This window comes from Leucoraja erinacea, chromosome 6, assembly GCF_028641065.1.
Source record: "Leucoraja erinacea ecotype New England chromosome 6, Leri_hhj_1, whole genome shotgun sequence".
Taxonomy (NCBI): domain Eukaryota; kingdom Metazoa; phylum Chordata; class Chondrichthyes; order Rajiformes; family Rajidae; genus Leucoraja; species Leucoraja erinaceus.
In genome coordinates, this window is record NC_073382.1 from 68,803,836 (window position 1) to 68,827,702 (window position 23,867).

Below are 23,867 nucleotides of genomic sequence, written 5' to 3' on the forward strand. Positions count from 1 at the left end.
AGTAAACCCTATAATTGTAATTATCATCTATTACAATGTTGTTTAACGTCACTCCTAAACTAGAGTTACTTTTCCTAATTCTTGCATTGTTACAAAGCAACTATACTTTGACCTGCCCAATTGGCAAGTGCTCTATTTAGTAAGAATTATCCCATATACACATGAAAGTTCAAAAGTTTCAAAGGTCTTTTATTGTCACGTGTACCAATTAAGGTACAGTGATATGCGTATTACCATACAGCCACACGATAAAGAAAGCAACAAGACACACAACTACATAAAAGTTAACATAAACATCCACCACAGCGGATTGCCCACATTCCTCACTGTGATGGAAGCCAATAAAGTCTAATCTTCTTCCATCATTTTTTCTCCCGCGGTCGGGGCAGTCTTACTCTCCGCAGTCGGGGCAATCGACGCTCCTGCATCTGGGCGATCAAAGCCTGTCGCATCCGGGCGATTGAAGCTCCTGTATCGGTCCGGTCGAAACTCCTGCGCTTGGTGCTCCCGAAGTCGGTCTCTAACCAAGGCCCGCGAGCTCCACGATGTTAAAGTCCGCAGGCTCCCACGGTTGGAGCTCCGAGGTCGATCCCTGGCAAAGGGACCACGAGCTCCAACATGGTAAGTCCTGCAGGCTCCTGCCGTTGGAGCTCCCAAAGTCGGTCTCCAGCAAAGGCCGCCAAATCCTCGATGTTAGGCCGCAGTGCGGATGGAGATACGATATGGGGGGGGGGGGGATAAATAAATAAATAATCACATCTCCATCGAGGTAAGATATTAAAAAGTCTCCCCCAATCCCCACATAAAATAAGCTAAAGAACACTGAAAACATCCATTTAACACATACTAAAAAGAGCAACAAAGAAGGAAGGGACAGACAGACTGTTGGCATGGCAGCCATTACTAGCGCCACATGGCGGTTATATTGCTTGATTCAACCAAGAATTTGTGTTGAGATTTTGTGGTAGAGGAGCGCTTTAACTGACTGTCCCAGTGTCCGCATCCTCATCAAATTACAAATAGCCAAAGACAGACAGTGATATGCATATATCCAAGCAGTTGAAAGTCACAACCAACGTTAAGAACACACTGCACTAATAATTTCACAAAAGTGTACAGTTTTGCTGTCCAATGACTATGGAATAATTATCATCTAATTCTGAACTATTAAGCTTTTTATTATCATGTAGAATGCCAAAATGTATATATTCAAAGGAGGAAAATTGAAAATAAATTATATTTGAAGCAGGCATTTGACATTGCTCTCACAAGAAAGACAACAACAATCAAGCACAGGATTAACAACATTGCCCAGTAGTGTCAGACCTTTAGCAAGGTGATGACGCAGCTCGATAGGGTTTTAATTAGGCTGCATTTGGAGTACTGAGTGCAGTTCTGGGCACTCCAATAGGAGATGTGGAGGCTTTGGAGAGGGTGCAGAGAAGGACGACCAGAATGTTGCCTGGATTAGAGGGTTTCAGCTACAGGGAGAGGTTGGATAGACTTGGATTGTTTTCTCTGGAACGTCAGAGGTTGAAGGGATACTTTATAGAAGTATATGAAATTATCAGAGGCATAGATAGGGTAGGCAGTCAGAACCTTTTACCCCAGGGTGGATATGCCCAACAACAGTGGGGACAGTTGTAATACGAGCTTTAAACTTTCAATTATGATTATTGATGGTTTAATGGAGATTTGCAGGGCAAGTTATGTTTTTATACAAAGAGTGGCGGGGGCTTGGAATACGTTGCCAAGATGGTGGTGGGGGCAGATACCAAAGTGGCATTTAAAAGACTTTTAGATAGGCACAGGAAGTGTAAGGAATAGGGTCATATGGATCGTGTATAGGCAGATGAGATCAGTTTAACTAAGCATTACGTTCGGCACAAACATTGTGGGCCAAACGACCCATTCTTGTGCTGTACTGTTCTATGTTCTATGTTAAAATGTGACTAACTCCATTGCATATTCAGGAAAAGGGAATAACCAACAGGAGATGAAATGTTATCATTTGCGTCATGCTATTATATGCAGAAACAATCAGTTTGTTCACCATCAATTGTTTGCAATTTGCTTGACAGCAAGATTAAGTCCAAGATAATTCCAACCCACCAAGTAGTGTGGAGTCCATAATTTGTACATGAAGTAGGTAAAGAAGACATTGACCTAGATAGATTATATAGGCTGCTCACACAAAGGCAGAATTCCACTGAACGTTTCCATACACCAAAAATCATTGAAGAGAGAATTTCTGTGGAGATTAAGATGAACACCAGGGCTGTAGTAGCGGTGACATGTTGTGTCATGGGCCAGATCAAGCTCAATTAGGCATCTAGCTTCCATTTACGTAGGAAGGAACTGCAGATGTTATCCACTGGAACGTTGCCTATTTCCTTCGCTCCATAGATGCTGCTGCACCCACTAAGTTTCTCCAGCATTTTTGTGTAAACTCAGAACACTGTGGGTTACTGTGGACTTTTTTTTTAGGGTAATACAACATTTTCAGAAAAAAACTTACAAGAAATATTTCTCTCACACAGAAAATGCCCAATCAGGACTGATACCTCCACCAGTGGATAGCAATCATATGGGTAAGATGTTATACGATCAGATAACACCACAAGTAGTAATGGTGATACTTTATTATGATGGATGAATTCTCAGAAATGAATGCATGTTTGCACTAATTCTAAACCAAATGTTAGATTTTCCTTTAGAGATAGTGTGCAAACAGGCCCTTCGGCCCACCGGGTCTGTGTCGACCAACGATCATCCGATACACTAGGGTCAATTTACAATTTTACCAAAGCCAATTAACCTACAAACCTGCATATCTTTGGAGTGTGGGAGGAAATCGAAGCACCCTGAGAAAACACACGTGGTCACGGGGAGAATGTACAAACTCCGTACAGACAGCACCCATACTCAGGATCAAAACCAGGTCTCTGGCGCTGTAATGCCCCTGTCCCACTTAGGAAACCTGAACGGAAACCTCAGGAGACTTTGTGCCCCACCCAAGGTTTCCGTGTGGTTCCTGGAGGTTTTTGTCAGTCTCCCTAATGGTCGAAAGTAGTTTCCGCTTCTTCTATGTTCCGGCGATTATTTCAAAAAATTCAAAACTGGCCGCGACTTAAAAATAGATTGCCATTTTAAAAAGCGGTAATTTTTTAGTCGAAGCCGGTTGCTATGCTAGTTGAAGGTGGTTGCCGGAGGTTGCAGGTAGTGGAAGGTCTTACCTTCTAAACCAAAGGTCTTACCTTCCACTACCTGCAACCTCCAGCAACCACCTGCAACCTCCGGCAACCTCTGGCAACCACCACCGACAGGGACAGGGCATAAGTGGGACAGGGGCATAAGGCAGCAGCTCTACTGCTGCGCCACTGCGCTGCTTTTAGAAACCATTATTTTGCCAAATCATTCAAAATTGATAATAAGATGATTATTTCAAAGAAAGCGTTTAAATGGCAGAATTTGTGGATGTATACCACACAATGAGAACAAAGTACTGCACTTTCATCTAATACACTGGAGGATATAATGTTAGGATTTTCTGGCACTTGTCTCTTATGTTATACACATGAAACCTATCAAAAAAAGAAAATATGGAGGTGAGACAGAGGGGGTTGGGAGCAAAGAGAATAAATGAAGAGACATTGATGGAGAAGATGGGAAAAGTCAAAAGGAAAGGAAGAGGGAACAATGTTCTGTGAGTTTGAAATTTAATTGCAAAGCTAATAAATAGAATGTGATGTATTCTCAAACAATTTCTTGCACTTTATCAACATCAGATGCTCCTAATTTTGAAATGTTCACATTGTCCTGCTTCTCATTTAGTGTGGTTGGTTTTGTATCGCCTGCTTTTTGTTTGTTGGTTTCATTTTTACTCAGACACAGGTAATTTAGTCATGAATAAGAGCAGCCAGAAATGTAACATCACAGACTAAAGTGAACAGGATTGTAAACGGTGAAGGTAGACACAAACTGCTGGAGCAACTCAGCGGGACAGGCAGCATCTCTGGAGGGATGGAATGGGTGACGTTTCGTGTCGAGACCCTTCTTCAGATTTATGTCAGGGGAGTGGGCGGTACAGAGACAATATGTAGTCGCAGGCAGTAAGACTGGTGGGAGGACTGGGAAGGGGGAGGGGATGGAGATAGAGAGAGGGAAAGAACGGGCTACTTGAAGTTAGAGAAGTCTACGGTGTAAGTGGAAATGGTGAACGTGGTCATATGGAAGCATAAAATTACAAAGAGATTGTAATGACAATTAAAGAGATTCCCAAGAGGACAAACAAGCATAACTGAGGTAAATAGATTTAAGTATAGGCAAAAGTGAGGTCATCGAAATCAGGGTGCAGCATAGAATTAGAGGAATTGTACTCAAATATTTAATTTCAAGGAATGATTGCACCAACTTGTGCTGCATCTACTGGAATTTAGTTTCAGGGTAACTTGATCAATGTTTTCAAGAGATTACTAGAACTGCAAAGGTAGATATTTGCTATTTCTGTTGTTTTTGGACTGTAGGATAAAAGAGACGGCATAAAAGTTAGAGTTGTTTCCTGGCTGACTATCCGAGCAAAGGGTTGTCGAAGATGTGTACTTTCTTCCTCAATCGCTGTTGATGTCAAGTGTATGGTTAATTAGATTGACTCTGGGTTTTTTTTTTAATGTATAAACTGCAAATTATTTTTGTTTGCAATTTCTTGTGCTAAAGTCCTTTCTGTAATATATTTTCAGCAAAGAGTCACGTGTAAACCAGGACTAAAAAGAAAAAATAACTATTCCATAAAAATACTGAAAAAAATACTCCTTTCAGTGATAATATTATAAAGAATAAAACAAACCTCTTAAAAGTCAAATAAATCTACCTGATCACTTTATAATCCACTAGGGGGCAGAGGATCCCACCTTTTTGTTCAATGCTTCCAGCTTCTCAATCATAATCCTAGTAATTTTATGACCATTTTAATCACTCTACTTCATCCACAATATACTCTGGTATTCCATCTACAGACCACATAGTGAGACTAATTCCAGGATTGTGTTTGTGCCTTATGTGTCATTTGACATATTGTGCATGTATCTGTGATCTTCCACTCTGGTCTTGTGGCCAATGTGGGAATCAAAGCGTTTCAGTGCATCGCTCAGCACATGTTTGTGCACCTTGGAATGTGTTATTCAGTCAGCAGCATTTGCTCACAGACATCTCCATCTCATGACATAAGGTTTCAGGCCGACCAAAATCCATCTACTGCAGGTTGATGATCTTCCTGCAGTAGTTGATGTCTGTCAGTCTCAGGGCTTTGTGTTTTCTTGACGAATGATCTTGAAACGCCCAACATCATCCCAAATGCTTCAACTCCACCTTTAATGGAGTTAAATTCTGTGGGGATGTTACACCCCCCCCCCCCCCCCAAGGCTTTAAGAACATCCCCAATCACAATATTTTTCCCTACTTGACAGAGATCAGAACAGCCAATCTGTTTTGGTGTCAGACAGGCGAGCAACGTGGCCTGCTCAAAGGAACCAACTTAGCGCCAATTAATGCCATACGTTTAGGCCAATTGTGTCGCTTTATTTTGAGGCTATAAAAGGAGAATTATTGGCACAACCAAAAAAGTAAGAATTTTAAAATGACTTATCCGAATGTGAAGCTAAGTGGAACAGGGTTGCTTCCTTTCCCAAGAAGTCACTCCCAAGCCTATGTTTTGCTTTAGAGTCAAAGAGCATGAAAACAGACCCTTTAGTCCATCAGAAACCAAATGCTGGAGTAACTCAGCGGGACAGGCAGCATCTTTGGAGAGGATGGGTGACGTTTCAGGTTGAGACCCTCCTTCCTGCAGCTTTAGCCCATCATGTCAGCAATGACCATCAAGCACTCATATATGGAGTAATTTGATTATATTCTCTCCAAATTCCAATCAACATCTCCTAGATTCTGCTACTTTAATGGCCAATTAACATCTTTGTGATGTGGGTGGTCATGTAAACACACAGACAGGGGCAGACATCAGATTGAACCCAAGTCACTAGGACAGTGAAACAGCACTAACTGCACTACTTTATGTGTGGTTTTAGTGGCAGGCACCCTTACCTCCGAGTAAAAGGCCATGGAATAGAGTAACAAAGAGCTGCAGAATTATCACCATTACTACCAAAGAGCCCTTTTATAACAAAGTGCTGGTAGTAACTCAGCGGGTCAGGCAGCATCTCTGGAGAAAATGGACGGGTGACGTTTTGGGTCGGGACCCTTCTTCAGACTTGACCCAAAGCATCACCCATCCTTTTTCTCCAGCGATGCTGCCCGACCCACTGAGTTACTCCGGGATTTTATGTCCATTCATGGAATAGAGGCTTACTCCAGAGACTAGATTACGGAATCCTGGAGCATAGCAGTGTTAGGACGGTGGTTTACACATGAAGTGTTGGACTGAAACTATATTTTTCCTTTGGGGTGAACATACTATTCTGAAGGACAGGATTGTCATCACAGTCAATAAGCAATTTTCTATTATCATCAGCCGAACAGATTTGCCTCACAACCCACTCAACCTGTAAGCACTAAACCTGAATTTCAGAGGCATAAAATATCACTGCTAGTTGATGTATTCAGTGCTGCAACAGGAGAGGAACTCAAGGCAATTTTTAAATATTTTTTTTGTGGAAGCTTGCATCAACTGTGATTTCTGTATTTTAATGTACACTAAATATATTTTAGGTTGTCCAGAGGTCATCAAAGTCACAATGGAAATGCAAGTCTTGCTTTATATCTCCTCTCCTAGTCCCATCCTTAATAGTTTATCTTCTATTGTAGCCACTGTATTTGTCCTGGTCTTTGCCACTCTCCTGGTCATCAACCTCCCTCCCATTTACTTCCTCGGTTTTGGTGATGGAACACCCAGAAGTGAGTGATCTTTACTGATGAACTCCCTGCACTAACCCAATACCCATGCAACGTATTGTTCCTGGATACATTATCAGAAATGCTTCTGGTCAGTCCACCTGCTCCAGCACAGACATCTGTAACTGTACAATCCACACTAACCATTCTTTCCCACATGTTTTATGACATCACTAGTATTAGGAGATTGGTAATGATCCCGTGAGACACATTTCCCATCAGAAATACTTGTGGGTTATAAAAGGAGCAACATAAGCATAACCGAGAATGAGAATTACAGAATTTCCGATTCAAGGCAATATGAAAGCATTAGTGAATACAAATGATATTATGGAGCTAGAAATAGATGCACTTTGTTTTGAAGTGGCTATAGATTTGAAAGATTCCCTCTTGGGCAGCAATGGAAATGATGGTTAGATAATAGAGTATGTGCCATTTAAAAATAAAACTTTCCTTTGTTTAAATAGAAGAACATTTCTCCTGTGCAACCCTGGATGCTAAACAAACAACATAAATCAGTGAGAGGAATAAGCAAGATGATGTTGAGCTAAATTTTAGTTTAGTTTAGAGATACAGCTTAGAAACATGTCCTTTGGCCCACTGAGTCCAAGCCGACCATTGTTATGACGGTGTTCACATTAGTTCTATGCTATCCACTCCCATCCACTCCCTACACACTCGGGGCAATTTAGAGGCCAATTAACATACAAATCCATACGTCTTTAAATGTGGGAGGAAACCTGAGCATCCAGATGAAACCCATGTGGTCACAGGGAGAACAAGCAAACTTCACACAGACAGCACCCAAGATCAGGATCGATCTCAGGTGTCTAGCGCTGTGAGGCAGTAGCTCCATCTGCTGCGCCATCCATGTTTTTGTTTTCGGCCCACGGATCACATCACAGTGCAAACGCAGAGCTAAACTCAAGCTTGTCATCCACGAAAGTCATATATATATATAGCTAAAGTATACATATAGCTCTATAATTGCACATCAATCGATTCAAAAAATGATTTGGTGTTTAAAGTAAAATGCTGAATCAGTTATCAATTCTTGAAACTACAGCTTGTATTGAATTAATTAATTTTTAATGAATGCCAAGAATTTGGAGCTTTCCCACTGCACTACTAAGACATTGGCAGAATTTTGCAGGGACACGATTTACAGGTATCAGGTGAACAGTAATTTGCAACCGTTTATAATAACCTGTCATTTGCTGTCTTGTCGGGAAAATGCTGTCGTAATGATTAACAAGACCTTTCACCCAGATCACAACAGTACGCCCCTCAAATAGAGAAAGGTCTCAGTCACTCTTTCCCTTGGACATTGGTTTAAGCCTCAACTCTGGATTCCATTGCCTCTCGCCTCCCCATGTTCATCATCTCCGCACCGTACACCTCCCATCGTGCCAACCCACGTTATAAACCTTCCTTAAAAACTCCAACAATTGCTTGGAAACACTTTCAACCAAGTAAAGCTTGAAATAAATCATGCCCGAGTGATCAGATCCTTTTAAGGTTTCTACAAAAGCACATCCTGTATGTACACTTGCTGCAGATCAATGTAACAAACAGATGTTGAGAGGCCTGTCAATGCTTCAATGGCATAGGCTGCATGCATTTGGCACTCCAAGGCAGTGGTGTAGATTCAATCAAAATCACAATTGGTTTTAAAACAAAATTAATCTATTATTAGAGGGAAAAGAGCAATGTGGTGATATATTTAGCACAATTGTTAATGTTAACCTCTCCCCTAAAATGTCACTTTAAATGCTTTGAATGGAGATCAGTAAATTACATTTCACTGCACCTCATTATGGTGCATGTGACAAATACATTTGAACTTGAACTTGAATAGAGACCTACAGATGCACAGAGAAACAGCACTTTTCACACTGTCTTAATTTCAAAATGTATCATTGGACATTCAGCACTGTTGGGTGTCAATCTTAGAACTTCCTAACCAACAGCACTTTGGGTGTATGATCACCAGAGGAACTACGACTCTTCAATAATGTGACACACCAGCTTTTTTCATGGACCATTAGACATGGGCAATACATTCTGGCCTTACCAGTGACGTCTAGATCCCAGCAAATGAATAAATATAAAAGAACAGTTCAGATACAGCTTATGAATCAAGAACCACCGTACAACATTTAACATAGTAGCAAAGGGTTTCCAATCAATTACAAGGACCCAATAATCATTATTTGTAAATATATAATTTTACATTAGAGACAAACTAAGCAGTGAGGGGGAATTGGTGGGGAGAATCAAATACTTCTCCCACCCAGATTAACTATTAGTCTGTTGAAATACATATGAAAATAAATTGAAATAGGCCAGATTAATATTATTTTCATTAACATGCAAATGAAGAATAAACAAAAAAAGTCCAAGAAATATAAGCAGTTAGTATTTGTAAGTGACAAAACAGCAATTGTAGGAGTTTCATTTTTTCAAAGCTGCAGACAAACTAAAGAAAAGTAAAGACACTTGTGATTTTTCATGTGTAAAAGCTACAATCAGTATTTTCTGGTGTACTTTCCATTATTTTGATGCACTATAACAATTTTCATTAAAAACAGGCTAAATGTTCACCTACACAAAATATGGATTCTGTTCATGATGCTTTAAGGCAAGATAAATTAATGTTATAACAATCTTTCACATTAATAAACCATAGTGATTTATAAACAATAGGGTTGAATTTTGCTGATGGAGCACATTACATTTTTCCATTAATTTCTAAATAATGGATATCATGCACATCCTATAAAGAAAGGTGTTACACCCTGATGGATTATTGCCCAGGGTGTGGAGGATGAACATGTACTCCCCTGAGGAGGGATGGTCTGGCTGTCACTGGCCCATAACCAAGCCCGTCTGTGAAATGTAGCATCATGCCACAGAATTGAACTTTTCCACTCGAGAAAGCTGCAGAATCTCTAATTTCCTGCATCAAGTTTAAAAATACATTAAAATTATGCAAAAGCGCAGACGCACGGATTCAAGAATAAAACTTTCAAAGTAGAATTACTGCTCAGCCTTACTTTTACACCTATTACTATTTACACCTATAGAGGTTTAACATTGCAATAGCAATCTGGTGAATGTGATGATGTCATGTGATGATGTCATGTAATGACACAGCTTCCCATATTTCCTGCTTTTTGCACTTCTGTAAATGTAACCAGCATGTCGAATAACATTAAGATTCAAGTATTCATCACTGAATTTCCCTATTGAAGTAATTCAAAAACATGGTGGTGTGGGGAGGAGTGAAATTCTTACAGATTAAGAATCAGTCAAGAGCATTAATTATCATTTGTACCGGTATTGGAACAAATAAATCCTTACTTGCTGCAGCTATGCAGGCCTTTTAATGCAATAGCACAACAAATAAAGAAATAACACAATAAATTAGTAATCGATAATACTGGGTAACCAGACCTTAACAGTGCAAAACCGAAGTATGCTGTGCAACCAAAACAAAGTCCTTAATAGATTGTTGCTGAGATGGAGTTGTGGTTAATGTTGTGCAGTGTTCAAGAACCTGACGGGTTCTTTATTCTAATGCCCCTGTCCCACTTAGGCAATATTTTAGGCAACTGCAGGCGACTAGGCAGTCAACACGTGGTCGCCGGGGTGTGGCCTGTATGGTCTCCTCAATCGCGCAAAGATTCGTACCTTTTTTCTGGTCGCCGCTGGATTTTGAAGTGTTCAAAACTTTTCGGCGACAGTTAGCGCCCGTGGGCTTGACACCAACGATCGTAGCCTGACGAAGCGCTGTCGCCAGGATGACGTAGGTTGTCGTCGATGTTGAGCGGTGAATTCCATTATCAACTACTTACGTCAACCTACGTCAACCAGCGACAGGTACCGGTGACTGAATTGACATACCTTGTCGTAGCTTGTCACTGGTGGACGTAGGTTGTCGTAGGTGTGGTCGTAGGTGGACGTCCTATGGGTCGCTGGTAGCTTGCCGTACATAGCTTGACGTCGACTAGGAGGTAGGTTGTTGTAGACATTGTCGTAAGGGGGTCCAGTCGCTGGTTTTTCAGCAAATGCTATGACTATGACAGTCACTGAAAAAATTGCTTAAGTGGGACAGGCTCATTAGGGAGACACAAAATGGTGGAGTAACTCAACGGGTGAGGCAGCATCTCCAGAGAGAAGGTCACAGGCTCCTCTGCTGACAAGATAATAGACAATAAACAATAGACAATAGGTGCAGCAGTAGGTCATTCGGCCCTTCGAGCCAGCACCGCCATTCAATGTGATCATGGCTGATCATCCCCAATCAGTACCCCGTTCCTGCCTTCTCCCCATATCCCCTGACTCCGCTATTTTTAAGAGCCCTATCTAGCTCTCTCTTGAAGGCATCCAGAGAACCTGCCTCCACCTGCCTCCACTGAGGCAGAGAATTCTACAGACTCACCACTCTCTGTGAGAAAAAGTGTTTCCTCGTCTCAGTTCTAAATGGCTTACTCCTTATTCTCAAACTGTGGCCCCAGTTCTGGACTCCCCCAACATCGGGAACATGTTTCCTGCCTGTAGCATGTCCAAACCCTTAACAATCTTATATGTTTAAATGAGATTCCCTCTCATCCTTCTAAACTCCAGAGTGTACAAGCCCAGCCGCTCCATTCTCTCAGCATTTGACAGTCCCGCCATCCCGGGAATTAACCTTGTAAACCTATGGTGCACTCCCTCATTAGCAAGAATGTCCTTCCTCAAATTAGAGGACCAAATACTGCAGGTGTGGTCTCACTAGGGCTCTGTACAACTGTACACTAGGACCTCTTTGCTCCAATATTTGATTCCTTTTATTATAAAGGACAATATGACATTCGCTTTCTTCACTGCCTGCTGTACCTGCATGCTTACTTTCATAGACTGATGAACAAGGACCCCCCAGATCCCATTGTACTTCCCCTTTTCCCAACTTGATGCCATTTAGATAGTAATCTGCCTTCCTGTTTTTGCTACCAAAGTGGATAACCTCACATTTATCCGCATTAAGCTTCATCTGCCATGCATCTTCTCACTCCCCCAACCTGTCCAAGTCACCCTGCATTCTCATAGCATCCTCCTCAAAGTTCACACTGCCACCCAGCTTTGTGTCATCTGCAAATTTGCTAATGTTACTTTGAATCCCTTCATCCAAATTATTGATGTATACTGTAAATAGCTGCGGACCCAGCACCGAGCCTTGCGGTACCCCACTAGTCACTGCCTGCCATTCTGAAAGGGACCCGTTAATCCTTACTCTTTGTTTCCTGTCTGCCAACCACTTCTCTATCCATGTCAGCACCCTACCCCCAATACCATGTGCCCTAATTTTGCCCACTGAACTCCTATGTGGGACCTTATCAAATGCTTTCTGAAAGGCCAGGTACACTACATCCACTGGCTCTCCCTTGTCCATTTTCCTAGTTACATTTTCAAAAAATTCCAGAAGGATTTCCCCTTTGTAAATCCATGCTGACTCGGACCGATCCTGTTACTGCTATCCAAATGTTCGGCTATCTCATCTTTTATAATTGACTCCAGCATCTTCCCCACCACCGATGTCAGGCTAACTGGTCTATAATTCCCTGTTTTCTCTCTCCCGCCTTTCTTAAAAAGTGGGATAACATTAGCTACCCTCCAATCCCCAGGAACCGATCCTGAGTCCATAGAACATTGGAAAATTATCACCAATGCATCCACGATTTCTAGAGCCACATCCTTAAGTACCCTGGGATGCAGACCATCAGGCCCTGGGGATTTATCAGCCTTCAGTCCCATCAGTCTATCCAACACCATTTCCTGCCTAATGTGGATTTCCTTCAGTTCCTCTGACACCCCAGATCCTCTGGCCACTACTATATCGGGAAGATTGTTTGTGTCCTCATTACTGAATACAGATCCAAAGTACCTGTTCAACTCATCTGCCATTTCCTTGTTCCCCATAATAAATTAACCTATTTCATTCTTCAAGGGTCCAACTTTGGTCTTAACTAATTGTTTCCTCTTCATATACCTAAAGAAGCTTTTACTATCCTGCTTTATATTCTTGGCTAGCTTACCTTCGTACCTCATCTTTTCTCCCCATATTGTCTTTTTAGTTATCTTCTGTTGTACTTTAAACATTGCCGAATACTCTTGCTTCCCGCTCATCTTTGCTGCTTTGTACTTCTTCGCTTTAATTTTTATACTGTCCCTGACGTCCTTTGTCAGCCACGGCAACCCCTACTCCCCTTGGAATCTTTCTTCCTCCTCGGAATGAACTGATCCTGCACCTTCTATATTATTCCTAGAAACACCTGCCATTTTTGTTCCACTGTCATCCCTGCTAGTGTATCTTTCCAGTCAACTTTGGCCAGCTCCTCCCTCATGGCCCCATAGTCCCCTTTATTCAACTGCAACACTGACACCTCCGATCACTCTTCTCCATCTCAAATTGTAGATTAAACCTGACCATGTTATGGTCACTGCCTCCTAATGGCTCATTAACCTCGAGGTCCTTTATCAAATCCGGTTCATTACATAATACTAAGTCCAGAATTGCCTTCTCCCTGGTAGGCTCCAATACAAGCTGTTCAAAGAATCCATCATGAAGGCACTCTATAAAGTCCCTTTCCTGGGGTCCAGTACCAACCTGATTTTCCCAGTCTACCTGCATGTTGAAATCTCCTATAACAACCACAGCATTACTTTTACTACATGCCAATTTTAACTCCTGATTCAACTAGTGCCGTATGTCCAGGCTACTGTTTGGGGGCCTGTAGATTAGTCCCATTAGGGTCTTTTTACCCTTACAATTCCTTAGTTCTATCCATACTGACTCCACATCTCCTGTTTCAATGTCACCCCTTGCAAGGGACTGAATTTCATTCCTCACCAACAGGGCAACCCCAACCCCTCTGCCCACCTATCTGTCTTTTCCATAGGAGGTTTACCCTTGAATATTCAGTTCCCAGCCCTGGCCCTCTTGCAGCCATGTCTCAGTAATTCCCACATCATACTTGCCAGTTTCTAACTGAGCCTCAAGCTCATCCACTTTATTCCTTATACTTCGCGCATTCATATGAAGCACTTTGACCTCTGTATTCATTTCCCCCCTCGCATCGCTCGAAATTGGCCCTGACCTCACTGTCGAACTTTCCTTCCCATTAATTCAAGAATCTTTTGTAATTTTTCCTGTAGCCACTTCCCCTTCAACTCCATCTTTATACTCCCAATTTGACAATCCCTCCCCCCCCCCCACTATTTAGTTTAAGCCCACACATGTAACCCTAGCAAACCTGCCTGCCAGAATGTCTGTCCCCCTACAGTTAAGGTGTAACCCGTCCCTTTTGTACAGGACACCCTACACCAGAAGAGATCCCAGTGGTCTATAAATCTAAATCCTTGCTCCTTGCTCCAGCCCCTCAGCCACACATTCAGACACTCTTGTACTTCCGGTGGCGCTGGTGCCAGCAGCCTCCACCTACAGCCCGGTATCTTTTTGTTTTTTTGTTTATTTTGTTATGTTAAAAGTGTATTTTTTTGTGTTTTTTGGTGTCTTTATGTGGGGGAAGAAGGCACGGTGCGGGGGATACCGTACTTCAGCCGCTTCCTGGTGAGGACGCGACTATTATTCGAGTCGCGTCCTCGCCCCCCCCCCCCCCCCACAGCGGCCTACCTACCTGGATTGGCGCGGCCTTTCCTGCCGGGATCGACCGGAGCTCCAGCAGCGGCGGGACAGCGCTGAAACATCGCGGGGCTGGTGATGCCTTACCAGGGGTCGCCGTCTGGAGCCCGGAGTGCTGGAGCTGCTGCACCAACATCACGGAGCTGCGGTTTGCAGAGCTCCCAACGCGGGCGACGCTGACTACAACGCGGGGTCCTGTGACTCTGCCCGGCTCGACCTGCGGACTCGGGAGCTGCAGACTACGGCAGCGGGAGGTGGCTGATCGGGAGGTCCGGGCCGCTGAGGAGGAGGATGCTCACCGTCGGGGCTTGGCGTCAGCGTTCCACCAGTCCGGCGTGAGGGCCTGAACATCGGGCCACCCGGGGCGGCGACTGCGGGTGCTCGGAAGACCCCGACTACGGATGAACACGGAGGGGAGGCTGGCTGGACTATGGTGCCGTCCTCACCTGGGTGCCATTTATGTTATGTTGTGTTGTGGACTTTTTGTGTTTGTGCTTTTGTTAAATTTTTAATTCAATTTCAATTTTATTTTTTAATATGTTTTATTATTTATTTATTATTTATTTTTATTATTTTTCTTGTGATTTTTTTTAACGATACTGCTGTACGGGAAATTCATTTCGTTGTCTCAAAGTGAGGCAACGACAATAAAATTTGAATACAAGAATACAAGATCCCCTATCTCCCTGTTCCTGTCCACACTAGCACGAGGTACTGGAAGCAATCCAGAGATAACCACCCTTGAAGTCCGGCATTTTAGTCTTGATGAAAGCATATGCAGTGGTGTGGGTCTTTGATAGTATTAGTTGCCTTTTGAGGCAGCACCTCTTGTAGATCCCTTCGATGCAGGGAAGGTCAATATCCAAAATAAACCGGACACCGTCTATAACTTTCTGCAACTTCCATCGTTCCTGATCATTTGATTTACCGAATCAGGCTTTCTTGCAACCACTAAACTTGCTCTCTAATGCACACCTGTAAAAGTTCAATAGAATATTCAGCAACATACTGAATCTCATCTATTTTCTAAAGAGGTAGAGGTGCCGATGAGCATTCTTTGTGAATGCTCCAATGAGCTGGGCTTTGGGAAAAATTCTTCAGAGATTCAGACCCCAGGGACATTAAGCTGCCGATTCTCCACTCCTATCCTGTTGATGAAGACAGGTTCATGGATCCTCAGATTTCCCTTCTTTAAGTCAAAAATCAGCTCCTTGGTCTTGCTAGTGTTGAGAGCAAGATTGTTCCTCTGGCACCATTCAATCTTCTTTCAGTGCTCTGACACATCATTATCCATTATTCGCTCAACAATTAATGCGTTCTGCGAATTTAAAGATGACATTGGATCTGTATCCAGCTGCACCATCATGGGTATAGCAGGGGATTGGGCATACGTCCTTGAGTTGATGGTCATCGAGGAAAAATCGTTGTCAATTCGTACCGACTGTTGTCTGCTGATGAGGAAGTCAAGGATCTAATTGCATAGGGATGAGCTGAGACCCATTTACCAGAGTCTGATGACCATGTAAGCAAAATTAAACACAAAATGCTGGAGTAACTCAGTGGGACGGGCAGCATCTCTGGAGATAAGCTCGGAACTCTTCTTCATACAGGTCTCGACCCGAAACGTTACCCATTCCTTCTCCTCAGAGATATTGCCTGTCCTGCTGAGGTATTCCAGCATTTTGTGTCTATCTTCGGTGTAAACCAGCATCTGTACTAAACAATAATGTTGGTTACTCTGACTCCACCATGGCAGTCAAGGAAAGTCAGCACTGCTCACCCTTAAATAAATGAAAACATAAGCTTGCACAATGTTTTCACCCAAACATTTCAAAGGCAGAAAATAATATTGGACACATAATTTAATGTTTTGAAAATATTACAATTTTGTTCTAAATTCTGAAGGAAGTTTTTGACCCGAAACATTGCCCATTTCCTTCGCTCCATAGATACTGCCGCACCCGCTGAGTTTCTCCAGCATTTTTGTCTACCTTCGATTTTCCAGCATCTGCAGTTCCTTCTTAAACAATTTTGTTCCTGCTTACTTTCTGTAGGGTAGCATTTTCCGAGAGCAACGAAACACAATCTGGACAGAACATAGGTAAAATTGAAAGAATATTAAATAGAATCATATATTCTAAATAAATGCAAGAAGCACTGCATAAGCACATCAAAAAGAGTTGCTGTCTATAGAAAGCAACCCAGAGAAAGTGAAAGATGGGAATATTGTGATGAGACATAGATATAATAATAGTTAACAATATGATCATCAAAGCCACCTATTATAAAGAACCAGAAATTCACCTGATTTGATAATGAAATCAATTCTTCCTAGTAATAGTGGAGTTTCCCCTTTAGCAGTGAAATTGTACGCCTTATAACATTTATTTCTTAAACAAAACAGTCCTTCAAAGAGACCATATTGAAATCGTTGTCATTTACAAAGTGCTGGAGGAAGACCTCAGCGATTCTTTATCAGTCTAAGATAAGAATGGCCCCGGGACGTGGTCTGTCCTTTACGCTCCAGGGATGCCGCCTGACCCGCTGAGTTCCCCCAGCACCTTGTTTTATTTTATCCAAGCTTCCAGCATCTGCAGCCTCTGGTGTCGTCGTTGTAATTTACAGTGGGGGCGAGAGACTTGTGGAAACCCGCGTTAGTTCAATCTGTAGAAACGTCGCCCATTCCCTCTCTCCAGAGATGCTGCTGCCTGTCCCGCTGATTTACTCCAGCATTTTGTGTCTATCTTACAACAGGTGAAGCCTTGCAGTCATCAGATGGCCCGGGACTGCAGCGATTGCACAGTGGCGCTCGCTAGGACCCAGAGGGCCGGGGCTGTGCTGCAGGAGGTGAAGCGCTGCCATTCCTCTCATTCCGCTGTGAATGGGGCTGATTGTTGTCGGCTGGCGAAGCTCTCCCTCCGGCTGAAGCCTTTCCCCCCCCCGCCCGCAGCAGCCGCTCGCCTCGGCTCCACTCGGTTCGTTGCTCTTTCTCTCTCGGTTGGCAATGGGTGGGGGCAGTGGCGTTGCAAGGATCGCTTCCAAATTGGCTGGTTCCTGCAAACTTTGGAGCAACTTTGCAAGAGGCAGCTGGAGGCGGGCACTTCGGCGAACAAAGTTATCTGCGGGCTGGACTCGAAGGTTTGAGGAAGGTTTGGGGTGGGGGGGGAGCTTTGCCTCGATTGAGCGGGTACCGCTGTTGTCTTGGGGGCAACTGATGCTGGGGTGTGGAGGGGAGGGGACGGGGTTGAGCCGAGCTGCAGCCCGCCTGCGAGAGGGGGAGTCCCGGGAGCGGCTTGGCGCAGCTCGGCTCGGCTGGCGGCGGATGAATGGGGAAGCGGGCGTTGGGCTCTTGCTCCTCACCTGCCGGCCTCTCGGACCCGGCTCCTCACTGACTCTGTCCCCTGGCTGGCGAGGAGGGTTGCTCCCGCCCGGCCCCAGCCACTGACTGAGTACCGAGCGGGCCCGCTTTAAGGTACAACAAAGGCGCAATTTCGCCGAGTTGGGGCTTCCACTTGTTGTAGATGTGGGACAGAGTGTGGAGCAGTCCGTTGCCCCACGTTTAGTTTCTCTGTACGGCGGAGATAAAGTTTAGTGGTGAAAATCTGTAGACTCGGACCAAAAGTGCTTACCTACTTTGTGTGAAAACGGTTTGCTTTCTTTACTCTGTGTGTGTGTGTCCCCGCACCCGAAGCTGGAGGAAATCCTCTCGGTGCCAGGTCGGTCTATGATGAGAATAGTTGACATCTAGATGCGGCCAGTTGGCAGGTCCAGCTATGCTCCAACCCGGGAGTGACCTCGGGTCTTCCTCCCACCGTCTATATGCCTTACCCCACCCCCTTTAACCTCCACCTCAACATTTTACCCCCATCCACTTTACACTACACCTCACCCTAACCGTTTATCCCCACCTTGCCCCTTTACCCCCCCACCATGCCCACCCACTTTACCCCTGGCACACTCTGCCTGATCCGACCTGCAATCTGCTCCTGACCTTCCACACCTGAAACCACATGAGGCGAGTGTGACAATGCTGCCAACCACAAACAGAAATGCCAGACCATTCCCCACCTTAACAGCCTCCTGCCACCCCTTGAACCAGTTTGGCGGTGGCATTGATTTGGAGCAAGATTAGAGTGATCTTTCTTACCCACTCCCATGTAAAATTGAGGAAGGATGTGCTGGCTCTGGTGAGGGTCCAGAGGAGGTTCACAAGAATGATCCCAGGAATGAATAGGTTAACCTATGATGAGCGTTTGTCGGCATTGGGCCTGTACTCGCTGGAGTTTAGAAGAATGATGGGACACCTCATTGAAACATACAGAACAGTGAAAGGCTTGGATAGAGTGGATGTGGAGAGGATGTTTTCACTAGTGGAGAGTCTAGGACTAAAGTTCATAACCTCAGAATTAAAGGATGTTCTTTTCGGAAGGAGATTTGGATAAATCTCTTTAGTCAGAGGGTGGTGAATCTGTGGAATTCTTTGCCACAGAAGGCCGTCAGTGGATATTTTTAAGGCAGTGGTAAATAGATTCTTGATTAGTACAAGTGTCAGAGGTAATGGGGAGAAGGCAGGAGAATGGAGTTAGGAGAGAGAGATAGATCAGCCACGATTGAATGGCAGAGTAGACGATGGGGCGAATGGGCTAATTCTACTCCTATCACATGACTTCTGCTGGAGATAGATACAAATTGCTGGGGTAACTCAGCGGGTCAGACAGCATCTCTGGAGAAAAGTAATATGTGATTTTCGGATCGAGGCCCTTCTTCAGAATCGAAGAAGAAGGGCCTGGACCTGAAATGGCACCTATTCTTTTTCTCCAGCGATGCTGCCTGCTGCTGAGTTATTCCAGCAATTTGTGTCTATTTATTCCAGGATATGGGGAGAAGGGAGGAACGGGGTACTGATTGGGGATGACCAGCCATAATCACATTGAATGGCGGTGCTGGCTCGAAGGGCCGAATGGCCCACTCCTGCACCTATTGTCTATTGTCTATTGTCTATAGTCTAACCCACTTCCTAAACGCTTGGACTATTAAAACTCCCATTAAGTCCCATACACTTATCACTTCTTTCTTCATTGACCAATATGGCTCCAAATCACCATTAACTCTGTTTATAATTTCTCATCTTTAGATCTGGCTCCTCGCTTGCCCTTCTGTACTTTCAATACACATTTCTCCAAGGACTCTGTATTTGTCTAATTCGTGCCTTCAACATTGGGCCTCGGCTGCTCAGACCTAAACTCAGGGTTTCCTCCTTAAATCGTTTCTCAAGCCCTTCTCTTCCCTCCCCTGCCCCCCAAATCCTCCTTAAATTCCTTCTCCTGACATTTTTAATCTTCATCTACATTGAACATATGCCAGGTGTGTAGGAAGGAACTGCAGATGCTGGAGTAACTCAGCGGGTCAGACAGCATCTCTGGAGAAAAGGAATAGGTGAAGTTTCGGGTCGAGACCCTTCTTCTATCAGACCCGAAATGTCACCTGTTCCTTTTCTTCAGAGATGCTCTGTGACCTGCAGAGTTACTCCAGCTTTTTGTTTCTAGCTTGAACATATGCCAGTTTTTGTCTGATTACAAACCTGTGTTTTGCTACATTAAAAAGGTGCCAAATGTAAATTATTGCAGTATTTCTTTAAAAAAAATGTATTTGCTTATTTCTCCATGTCGAATCTCTTTGCCATGCTAAAATATATTTTCACATCCAAGCCGCTGTGTGTCATCGAGAAATGTCCATCACACTCAGTTTCTCACCAGCAGAGTAGTAAACTCCCTTCATAGGGAGTTTAGATTCATGCTTTTAGCTTGAACACCATCTTTTCTTGAGATGCAAGCACAGTATTTTCCCCACAGTCTTTACCAGATGGTTATTGCTCTTAGTTAGTGCTATCTAACTGAGGCTCCTGGCTTCTTACACCAAATAATTGCACCCATGAGGTATTATTAATTTTATTCTGTTTCAGCAGTTTCCCATTGCAGCAGTACTTTTTATTCTGGAGACAAAAGGGACTGCAGATCTTGTGCAAAAAAAAACTGCTGGAGGAACACAGTAGCATCTGTGGAAGGAAATGGACAGATGACATTTTGGATCGGAATCCTTTTTCATATTGAAAAACTGAAGGTCAACTATCTTAAATCCCGAAATATCGACGGTCCATTTACCTCCAGAGATGCCGCTTGACCTGCCGATTTCCTCTATCAGTTTGTTATTTTGCTCCTATTTTATTCTGCTTCACTTTCACTACTTACTTTATATCTTCTGTTATGTTTCATGCTTTTTACAATTGAGATGATGCTCAAGTTACTTATTTAGTTGTTTCTAATCCTGAATTAACGCAGTGTAAATAGTGATGTTTCTATTCTTTCCTTCCTGAGTGGACCAACTAATTTTATTTGAGATTATAAACTTGTATTGCCTATTTCATTCTCTTTAAGATGCACCATGTTAAATCATTTAAGCACTGCACAAAAGTGTGCCTGTTTCAATGACATGGAAATGTTGCTGCCCCGAGTTATTTCCTGTGATGAGCTCCTGCCGGTTCATGTGAACTGTAACTTTCTCTGTAACCAACCAATGTAGAACAACTACGAACTAACTGTGATCTTTTGCTGAACAATAGGAACAAACTGTGGGAGAATGAAATCTTGATTAATTCATCTTAACATCAGCTTTCTTGGAAGACATTGTTTTTAAAAAGTCAGATCTCATTCAGGTCAGTTACTTTCCACCAGAGATCACTCATTATATGGATTTCAACTTCATCCTATCCCAATGATGTGCTGGTGCCAGGTTTTAGCACTAATCCGACAGTATTAAATGCCATTGCTACACTTCTATAGTAACGGAGAAAACATGGTGAAAACAGTGTCATCTGATTTGGGCTCTGATATTATCCCCATGATTACCATGTTAAGATTATGCTTATAATGTCAGTAAAATGTAAGCAAAATATTTTGCTCAACAATCCCATTTTTTTTTTTTTAATAGTGCTTTTTGACATACAAATGCAGATTAGTTCTCTTCATTATATCTGTCTATCATCGTAATAGTTATCATCTGTTTTTTCAGCTCTTTGTAATTGACCCTATTCACTGGAAAGTGAAACATCTTCCTCATCTTCCATGGGTTCTGTGGTATTTTAGTCTTTAGTAGTCTAAGCATCTTGGCAGAAACTACTTTATGAATTCTTAATGAAGTGGTTGGACAAAGTTCAAGTGAATTTGATATGATCCTTTGTTGTAGACCATCTTTACACACATTAACTATATACAAATTATAATTAGTTTAACAAGAGATTACATCAAATTCTAACCGATGAGATAAAAATGATAGTTAATTAATCTGAGTGTAGACTGCTCATATACATGACTTTACAACTTTCTTATCAATGTGCCTCATTATATCACGGGTTCAGATATTACAGCATTTCCAAGGCAGTGTATGTTTTGATTCCAGGGTCATTGAGAGACAGTAACAGTCCCAGCAGAATGCAATAACGCTGTTTTGTGGAGGTCCATCTGATAATAACATAAATGAGAAGGGAAACGAGAGGTTCTGTTAAAGGATCAGCAAACCAACATTGAGTATTTGTTTTACAATATGCAACTGGGGGATATACCAACACAGATTGTGTGGGGTATAAAACAGCAGTGGATGATGGAGAAATCTAGTTAAACTTCTGTGTACATATTGCGCTACATAAAATAAAAAGCTTTCAATTTTATACATATACAAATTTATAATCTATATATAATAATTATAATATATATATATATTACTTTCACTTATAACACTTGCATTCAGAAGATTATATTTTTGCATTTCATCTGATTCGTCCAAATTATTTTACAATTTTCTATATTATATTTCTCTGCAAAATAAATCTATGTAGTTCCTCTTGAAAAATGATGGTGGAATTTGTCATCATGGCTTCCAAATGCAGCCTGTTCCATGTATTCACTACACTTGTAAATTGGTTGAAACTAAATTCCTGTACGCATGAATCTCGTGATAATTAAACCACAGTTTAATTTGCAAATTGTAAAACTCCTTTAGTTCATAAATGTGGAGGAACCCCTAGAATTGCATAACCTTTTATTTCCTTTCAAATTTAACTTTGAGCGAGGTTGAAATACAAAGTAAATTATTTGTTGTTTCGGTTTTATTCGGGCCTCTTTGCGTCATTGATTGTCAAAGTGAGAGATGTGATGTAAACCAATTTGTGTTTATTCACAAAGATAGACACAAAAAGCTGGAGTACCCAGCGGGACAGGCAGCATCTCTGGAGAGAATGGATAGGCTATGTTTTGGGTCGAGACCCTTCTTCAGACTGATTATTCACAATTGTGATAAAATCTATATTACTAAAAGTCTGTTCTTGACCGGTTTTGGCTTTCTGTGCTGCGATTTCCGAGAGTACGCCGCCACCTACGGCCGTCATTTTTGGCCACCTCGCTCAGAGCCCCCCTACGCCGCATGTGTGCCGAGGATTTTTTCCGTCGATGAAAATTGACAGAGATATTAATGTTTTTACAAAATTCCCCATTCTCTCAGCTGCCCCTGCTGGAGGGAGGGGGAGGGACTATAAAACCAGGAAGTGGTGTGCCTCAATCAGTCTCTGCAAGTGGTGTGCCTCAATCAGAGCTCTGAATGACACTGACAAATGTCTACAGCACTGTGAGTACCCTTAATTAGGTTTGAAAATGAAAATATGGTTAGAGGTAAAAAAAAGCACTGCCTGCAAATGGTTGTTTGGGTTTGGGTTGAAGTAAAAAGGCACTCTCTCTCCCCCCCCCTCCCCCCCTCCCCCCCCCCCCCTCCCTCCCTCTCTCCCTCCCCCCCCCCCCCCCCTCTCCCTCTCCCATCTCTCTCTCCCTCTCCTCTCCCCATCCCCTCCCCTCCGCTCTCCCCCCTCTCATCTCCCCCCTCTCTCTCTCTCCCCCTCTTTCTCTCCCCCCTCCATTTTTCCCCCTCCCTCCCCCCCCCCCACCGTCCCTCCCCCCCCCCCCCCCCCCCACACTCCCCCACCCCCTTCCCCCCCCTCCCCCTCTTCTCCCCCCCCCTCTCTCCTCCCCCTCTCCTCTCCCCCTCTCCCCCCCCCCTCCCCCCCCTCCCCCCCTCTCTCCCATCCCCCCTCTCCCCTCCCCCCCTCCCTCTCCCCTCCCCCCTCTCTCCTCTCTCCCCCCCTCTCTCTCTCTCCCCCCCCCTCTCTCCTCTCCCCCCCCTCCTCTCCCCCCCTCTCTCCCCTCTCCCCCCCTCTCTCTCCTCCCCCCCCTCTCCT

At 43.4% G+C, this 23,867-nt stretch overlaps 1 protein-coding gene and 1 long non-coding RNA gene across 5 annotated transcripts in view; one reads left to right on the forward strand and one right to left on the reverse strand.

The window, feature by feature from the left end:
• The window catches only part of amotl1 (angiomotin like 1), a 111,973-nt gene that overhangs the window by 13,921 nt on the left and 74,185 nt on the right, over positions 1 to 23,867 (forward strand). The window contains exon 3 of one of the 4 annotated variants that reach the window (XM_055637306.1): positions 2,541 to 2,591. The exons of 1 other annotated variant lie outside the window; for it this stretch is intronic. In XM_055637306.1, coding sequence (XP_055493281.1) covers positions 2,541 to 2,591 — 51 coding nt within the window. 2 more of the 4 variants (XM_055637310.1, XM_055637309.1) reach the window with 2 other exon arrangements.
• Positions 16,434 to 18,411, reverse strand: LOC129698271 (uncharacterized). Its single transcript, XR_008723658.1, has 2 exons — positions 18,217 to 18,411; positions 16,434 to 16,673 (listed from the first exon to the last, which is right to left on the reverse strand). It is a non-coding gene; the product is annotated as an uncharacterized LOC129698271 (long non-coding RNA).